The 7,803-nt window shown below is 56.3% G+C and overlaps 2 protein-coding genes across 2 annotated transcripts in view; both read right to left on the reverse strand.

Moving 5' to 3' along the window:
• THAP3 (THAP domain containing 3) overlaps positions 1-205 on the reverse strand; it is a 6,521-nt gene extending 6,316 nt beyond the window's left edge. Inside the window, exon 1 of the mRNA XM_023747281.1 lies at positions 146-205. Coding sequence (XP_023603049.1) covers positions 146-205 — 60 coding nt within the window. The remainder of the gene's footprint in view (positions 1-145) is intronic.
• A 611-nt stretch (positions 206-816) lies between these two features.
• PHF13 (PHD finger protein 13) overlaps positions 817-7,803 on the reverse strand; it is a 7,770-nt gene continuing 783 nt past the window's right edge. The window contains exons 2-4 of the mRNA XM_006106460.3: positions 5,822-5,923; positions 3,696-4,230; positions 817-3,303 (exon numbers count right to left, since the gene is read on the reverse strand). Of these exons, the coding sequence (XP_006106522.1) occupies positions 3,077-3,303; positions 3,696-4,230; positions 5,822-5,923 (864 nt within the window). The 3' untranslated portion in view covers positions 817-3,076. The remainder of the gene's footprint in view (positions 3,304-3,695; positions 4,231-5,821; positions 5,924-7,803) is intronic.

Genomic DNA, 7,803 nt, shown 5'->3' on the forward strand with positions numbered 1-7,803 from the left:
TGCTGTAGCGGTTGCAGCACTGCCGGGCCGCGCACGACTTCGGCATCTCCAGACCCCACGCCCCGCGCCCCTAACAAAGATGGCGGCGGCGGCCCGGGCGTGGGTGGCTGGGGGCGGGGCCGGGCCTGGAGGGGCGGGGCCGGGCCTGGAGGGGCGGGGCCAACGGGAGGAGCTGGCGGGCCTGGCGCTGCTCCGTGGCCCGCATCTTGCGTGGTGCCCGCGACTTGCGTTGTCGGAGTCGGGCGGGCTTCCCCTCCGGTGAAACCCCAACTCGCTGAGGCCCGTCGCCCTCACCCCGTTTGGGGCCCCTCAAATTTTACACCCACCAGCAGCCTTAGACAACTGGAAACAAAGGCTCGATGCCCAGCCTGGCCAGCATTTTGAAAACTTTAGGAGATGCTTAGTAGGTTTGGGCTGCTCGAATGTCACTGCAGGTACTAGTTGGTCCCAAATTAAAGTAGCAGATAGAGCTGGCAGAACAGGCTCAGGCACTGCGGGCGCCAGGTGTAAAGGGCCCGAATGTGCACCCCCAGATCCCAGTCCTGCTTAGGGAACCCGAGGCTGCAGCTTTCACAAAGCCGGTTAACCACTCACTGGGGTTTAAACTCAATTTGATGAAGAAATTGTGAGCTGCTCATGTCTATTTACACTGTGGTTTCTGGAGAATTTACTAGCAAAGGACGTTGAAGGCTGCGGGCATTTTCCATCCCGCTAAAGCAAACTCGAACTTCCCAAGTCTTGTAATCGTGGTTTGGGGAAGTGATGATGAAACACAATTGTCCTTCAGCACAGAACAAAAACACCTGAAGCTAGACATCAACCTCAAAGTAGCAATATCTTTATTTACAAAATATACAGTTTCACAGAAACAGCTTCGCTTTTTACACAAACTTTACAATTACACAGAACCATGTAAACGATGTTAAGTGTCTGGCCTGGCCAAAGCCAATGGGAGGGACCTGCTTTTGGGGTGACATCTTTCCCTCCTCACCTCATCAGCCACCAACCAAGAGCCCTAGCTGGGCCATGCCTAATTTGCATAAAGCTGATTGCAGCTGCCAGCTCAATCAACACAACATACAAAAAAAAACGAGGTGTCTTGACTTCTTAGACACCACCCACAGGGATGCACCTGTTAAAAGAACCTAAAGGAAATAAGAAACAGAAATTGAGATGAATGCCGAAGCCTTCCAGGAGCCACCCCGCACTGAACCTTCGAAGAGCAGATAGCAGTCGCCAGCGTTGGCTGTTCCACTGTAACATCACAGGTACCCTTAAGTGCACCTTTAAAACTTCGTGGCGTTATTTTTAAAGAAACAAGAGAAACACTTTGGAACTTTGGCTATTCTCATGGTGAAGACACTGGACAGGCAATGTCCTGGGGCAGATCTTTGGCAAATTCCTCTCCCAACTTCTCCTGCACATTTGCCCTCGCCAGAGTCAGAGCCAGCTGTCTGGGGAGGAGGTTGTTTCTGAGCCAGCTTACCATTTCTCTCCACTGCACAACTTCTCCTTTGGGGATCTTGACAATAAACTGGGTTTCAGAAACTATGCCTATTTTTGTGTTAATAAAAGCAACAGAATTAAAAACAAAACAAAACAAAACAAAAGGCAGTTGGCTTGTCAAGCATGAATGGTTCCAGGACAAAATATGGGTTCTGATTAGCCTACAGTTCAGCGCTTGGTGCTTCAGTGAGAACGTGGAGGGGGCCCGCGGGTGGCCCTGCACAGGGATGCCACCGGGGGAAGCCCCTGCCGGGAGACGGGTCCATCCTGCTGTAAACAAATATGACCAACCTGGGCATTCTTCCCTTTTCACACTTTTACAAGAAACAATGTTTATGAAAACACACCCATCAATTTACAAAAAAAACAAACAAAAGAAAAACACCAATTTTTGAGAACCAGTATTTGAACTGCTGAGAGCAATGTCAATTTGGGACAGCTGGAAGCCCTCCTCCCATGGGGCCCTAGGACCACCAGTGTCCCAGGGCACAGTGGCCTGGAGCAGAGCCCACAGGGGTGTCCCCAAGTCCAGGTCCGAGGACCTCTGCACAGCTCACCGGTGTAGACCCAGAGGCCAATGTTACCCTATCACTCACTCACCAACTCAAACCAACAAGGCTTCCAGTCCTAACCTGTCTGAGGGGACACTAAGGATCACCCGTGGGAGAGGCCCTCCTCCCAGTTCTCCTTTACCCACTCCCCACTCCCCAGTGACTGCCTAACCTTCACGCTGCTACTGAAATAATGTGGGGGAAGAGAGAAGAAGGAACCTAAGTGCCCTCCCTCGAAAACACCTTGCCTGGACACCAACTGGAGAGAGAGGGCACCCAGGCAAAAACCTGCCAATACTTTTGGCTATATCGTGCAAAAAGACAGTTTTTACATCGTGCAAAACGGGAAACTGAGTTATGAACACGGGCCACTTCAATCTCCCAACCAACCCTCTTTCTACAGAGAAGTGGCCACACATAACCCCTTTCAACGAACAGAAGGAAAACTAGGGACCATTAGCTCGCCCCCCGCCCTTGGCTCCTCTCGGAGTGAGGCCGAGGAGTCCAGCAGGCAGCCCCGGGGACAACGGGCCGGGAGGGCGGACCACTAAGGGAGGGGCAGCTCTGATGGTTGCTGTACAGACACTTATGGTAAAAGACACACTCAAGAAAACGCTTACACGTATGGCTGTTCGTTAACAGGCCGGGAACAATGGTCCCCAACGCGGAAGCAGGAGTAACAGCACTTGTTCCAATCGGCAGGAGTTGGTCAACGAGAGCAAGGATTCACAACTACCCGGACCCTCATCGTCAGCTGACCACCCCCTGCCCCGGGTGCTGAGTCCGCCTCCGCTGCAGAGATCACAGCTCTAGCAGCAGCTTTGGCCTCAGGACTTTATTCAGTCACCGGCGATGTACAGTTCACACCGTGGACAGCCTGTCCTTCTGCTTAGGCACCTGAATGGCAGGGGTCTGCCTGCATCAGAGCTGAGAGTTCTGTGCTCAACTAAGAAAGGGGCCAGAAAGCCCACCGTCCCGTCCCTTCCGGTTCCTCGCCCCGTCTCCCCACTCGCCAGCAGTCAGTCCAGAAACAGCTTCCGGGAGCCCATCCGGGAGCGGCTGGAGCGGCGGATGTCGAACTTGGAGTCCCGGCACTTTTGGCAGACAAACACTTCCGGCACGTTGGATTTCCGGATTTTGGCACAGGACAGGTGAATCCAAGTATGGCACTCGTTACACTCTATCATCGGGCGGCCGGCAAATGGCTTCATGCAGAAGCAGGTGACGAGGTCCCACGAGTCGTCGTCTGAGAGAGAGGAACACGTAAGAGGAAGGAAAAGGCATCTCCTGACCCCTCCCCACCAGGAGAGCTGCCCTCCACTGGGACAAGCAACAGAACCAGAACTGAACTTCCACTCACGGTGCCACCTCCCTCCCTGAGCGAATAGTAAGTGCACAGAAAGGGCACCCAGAGCTGTGGTCCCAGGGGGACCACATTATTTGTTTATTTCCAGGTCGGGCTCTCAGGGGTCTCTAGCGGCGATCACCCCCTCCCCAAGCACCTGCGCCCACCTTCCTGCACCTTCCTCCCTGGAAACGGTGGGCGCACTGAGGCAGGGACCTCCCCGAGGCGCCGGCTGACAATCACTCTCTTCCGACCACAGCCAAGAGCGTGGCTGTCGTCCCGGGACCCCTCACCTGAATCCACCATGATGTCCTCGTCATTGCCCGTGCTGTCCTCGTCGCGGAACACCACCTGCTTCCCCTGCCGGACGATGGTCCGCTTGCCTTCAGTCTTTATTTCTTTGACCTGATCAGGCGACACGGTGGCACAGGAGCCGCTGGACGGAGTGTCGGAGTCCCAGCCCGAGCAGGGATCGCCAGGGGCCGGGGGCATACCCTGCAGGGTGGGACTCGTGGGGGTCTCCACGAACGAATCGGCGGCTTCCAGCTTCAGCAAGCTGCCCATGTACCCCTCCTTCCCGGGCACCTCGCTGTCCCTGCGCTTCCTCTTCTTCTTCTTCTTCAGCTTGTCGGTCTTCTTTCTGTCGAGCAGGAAGTTACTGGGCTTGGCGCGCTGCAAGAGGCTGGGCTGCAGGTGGCTAAAGCAGCGGTCGGAGACTGGCAGGGGCACCGCGGACGAGATGTCATTGAAGCCAGCGTCCCAGCCGTCGCTGTCAACGGTGCCTGCGGTGCTGTTGGCAGGGCTGGGGCTGCTCCTCAAAGGGAGTTCCTGAAAGGACAGAGGCAAAGGTTCCAGTTACTTCCACGGTCCCGGACCAGCCGGCCCCACAGAGATCTCCCAGGCACCTGGCAGGGCCAGGCCGCAGCTCTCACAGCCTCAGGCTCCCAGCTCTCCTCAGCACTGCTCTTTAGGAACAGTGGCATTTGTATTTCAGGGTGACCTTGCAGACAATGTGCCCCAGGAGAGGGGACCTCCTGCCCTGGCGGAACCCCCAGGAACCTGGCTGGGGCTCAGTGGACCCCTGACAGGAGGGAAGACCCGCTCTCCAGCCCAGGATCCTTCCCTGACTGGAACATCTCCCTCCCTCTGTCCTCCCACAGGATGCATTTTTAATTAAGTGAGTTTAAATTAGTTTTGAGAATTTCCCAGTACATTTTTTTAAAACTGGAGATATCCCAAAGTATTGCAAAAATTAAGGTGGGTAATTATTGCCCCAAAGCAGCGAGTGAGCTACACTCTGGTTCCTTCAGACCATTCGAGCATTTTATTTGCAAATAATGGCCACGTTCTGCGTGGCAAAAAGCAGGCATGATCCCGAGAAGGTGATGCAAAGGATAAACCATTGCTGGGACCTGGGAGTACCGGGGTCCCTTCTTTTTAGCCTCGGTCAGTACGAACGAGGCTCTGAAGTTTGAGGACCATGGCAGTGCTGGTCCACAGTTCTGCCCATTTATCAGCAAGGGGGGGGAATTCCTGAAATCCCGCGGGATTTGGGCCGAAGTCCCCGCAGATGCTGTACGGGATGTGCACAGCCCAGGAGGCTGCTCACCAGACTCCACCATTCATTGGCCTGTGACCCAGGGCCAGGCGTTCCCCACCTGTACCCATGTCCTAGCTTTAAAATGGGGACAAATAATTTCACCTACCTCATGCTATAAGAGCCAAAACCAGTGCCTGGCCATAGTCAGCACTCAATAAATACTGGCCATTCAGAGCAGGCAGATAGTAAAGAATAGGGAATATGGTCAATAATATTGTAATAACCGAGTATGGTATCAGGTGAGTACTGGAAACAGCAGGGGGAACACTTTGTCAAGAATATGTGCCCTAACCAGTTTGGCTCAGTGGATAGAGCGTCAGCCTGCGGACTCAAGGGTCCCAGGTTCGATTCCGGTCAGGGGCATGTACCTCGGCTGTGGGCACATCCCCGGTAGGGAGTGTGCAGGGGGCAGCTGATCGATGTTCCTCGCTCATCGATGTTTCTAACTCTCTATCCCCCTCCCTCTCTGTAAAAAATTAATAAAATATATTTTTAAAAAAAAGAATATGACTGTCTGTCCATTCACTATGCTGTACACCTGGAACTAATACGATACCATCCTGAATGCAAACTGCAACTGAAATATTAAATTAAAAAAAAGAGCAGGCTGATAGCAAATAGCTATTTTCAAGCAAACCTTGAAAGTTTACTAAATCATTTCTAGACAAGCCTGCATTTTATTTTCTACCAGCGTTTGAGGAACCATTTCCCAGGCTGGTCTAAGTTTCCAAGAAAGATGTTTGCCCAACTCCTATCTGCAGTCCTCCCACACAAGCCCTGGCTTCCCTGCCAGAAGGTCCCACAAGTGCTAAAGATTACCTCCTTCGGATAAGGGATGTAGCCGGCATAGGCCAGGACAAAGGTGCAGAATTTGTTGAAATCCTCCACGGTCCTTCGTCTCTTGTACCCGGGGGAGTACTCCTGTGAGCAGGGAGAAAGGGGGAGTGTTTGAAAGTAGACACTTGTAGGTGGAATCACAAACAAAAGCAAGCAAGCTGGAGCTTTTATTGCTGCCAGCAACTCAAAATCACGCTGCAAGATTGACAAACACCTTAGAAACACCACCAGGTAAGTGCAGGTCAAGAAGTAACACTTTTCAGAAGGCTGAGAGTGGGGGTGTTGTGCCAAGAATACTGGGAAACTGGCTAGGCGATAAAAGCTTGTCCAAAAGCCCATTTCTTAGCGCTCCGCGCATTTTCTGGTTATCTGTTCGCTTCCTCTCCGTGCTAATAACTACTTTTTTGCTACAGGTTTTCCATTTTGAAAATAAGCTGCTGCTGCAGCTGTAACTGAAGCATTGAGTGACTTCAAAAGCCAACGGCTCCTTATCCTTCCCAGCTCACTCAAGCCTGACCCCTCCCCAGCCAGGGCTGCCTGGGGGCCTCCTCCCGTGGTCCCCCCTGCACAGGCACTTCCTGCTGCTCCCTCTCCTACTCCACCATCCAGAGGCCAGGCCCCCGAAGGCTGCTCCGCTCCCGGAATAACCTGAACCGTCCTTGCTGGTCTTCTTGCAGCAGAAGATGAAACACTAGGGGTTCTGGCTTTGGAGCCCGGTCCCCATTCAATCTAGAGGTGCCCTCACCGAGAATGAACTCTCTCCTTTTCCTGCTTTCAAAAGGGAAGAGGAGAGCAGCTCAAGGAGAAAGAGCCTTTACTGGCTACTGAGCAAAACTCTACTTGGTTCTGGTTTATTACCTGCGGACCTACCGAGGTTTCCTTTAAGCATTTTATCACCCACCCCAGCCCCCTTCACAGAGCCCGAGGGCCCAGCGCCCTGCTGGGGTGGAAGCGAGGGAGAAAATGGGGGGTGGGCTCCGGCCACCCCGGACAGGGCTGAGGGCGGCCGGCACCAGCGCGCCGCCAGCGGGTTTCCTTCCAGGGGCGCCACTTACTTTCTCAACTTGGTTCCAGCAAACCACCTTCTCCCCCCACCTCTCGGCCCACGGCCCCCGCCCCGGCCCTCGCCCCCGGCGGCGCGCAGGTTAGCGGAGCGCCGGACTCAGCGCCGGACCCGGCGCAGGAAGCGCAGGAGATCCTGCCTCCACCCCCGGACCCACTGACCGCCCTCCCTCCGGCCGGGGTGGGAAGGCAGCAGCCCTCGGCCCTCAAACTCTCGGGAAAAACTTTTATTTCGGCGGGGAACGTGCAGAAGTGGGTCAGGAGCCGCGATGCCGAGTGGCGATCGGCGGCGCCCTCGGGCGCGGGGCGGAGAGACCTGCGCCGCCCCCACCCCGCCCGCCGCGCCGCCGCCTTTAGAGAAAGCAGATGGCGGTGCGGCCCCCTCCGGCCCTCCCGCGGAAGCCGCCCCCCGCCGGCTCTCGGCCCCGGAAGGTGCGGGGCCCATCCCGCGGGGGAGGGGGCGCGAGAAGCCGGCAGAATCGGGGATCCGGGGATGGCAGGGCCCGCGGACCCCCGAGGCATCAGCGCGGCGGGAGAGCGTACCCAGCGCCGCCTCCCGCGGCCCGACCCGCACCCCGGACCCTGCGGGCCTCGGGAGGGGAGAGGGGACCGCGGCAGGGGCGCCAACCGGGAAAACTGAGGGCCGATCCCCGGAAGGAGGAGTGGGAGGCGGGGCGAGCAAAGCCTGCGGGCGGGGGGCGGGGGCCCCGGAGGGGAATGCGAGCGCGCGGAGGATGGGGGGGGGGGGTTGACTCGGGCCCCCGCAAGGGTGGGAACCCCGAAAGACTAGGCTCCCCAAAGCCGGATGGGGCGGGGGCCGCCCGGGAGTCTCTGGGCGGGGCGTGGGCCACTGGGCCCGCGGGATTACGGGAGCTGGCAGGGGCGCGCCTAGCCTGGTCCCC

This window comes from Myotis lucifugus, unplaced genomic scaffold (genome assembly GCF_000147115.1).
Source record: "Myotis lucifugus unplaced genomic scaffold, Myoluc2.0 scaffold_829, whole genome shotgun sequence".
NCBI classification, from domain to species: domain Eukaryota; kingdom Metazoa; phylum Chordata; class Mammalia; order Chiroptera; family Vespertilionidae; genus Myotis; species Myotis lucifugus.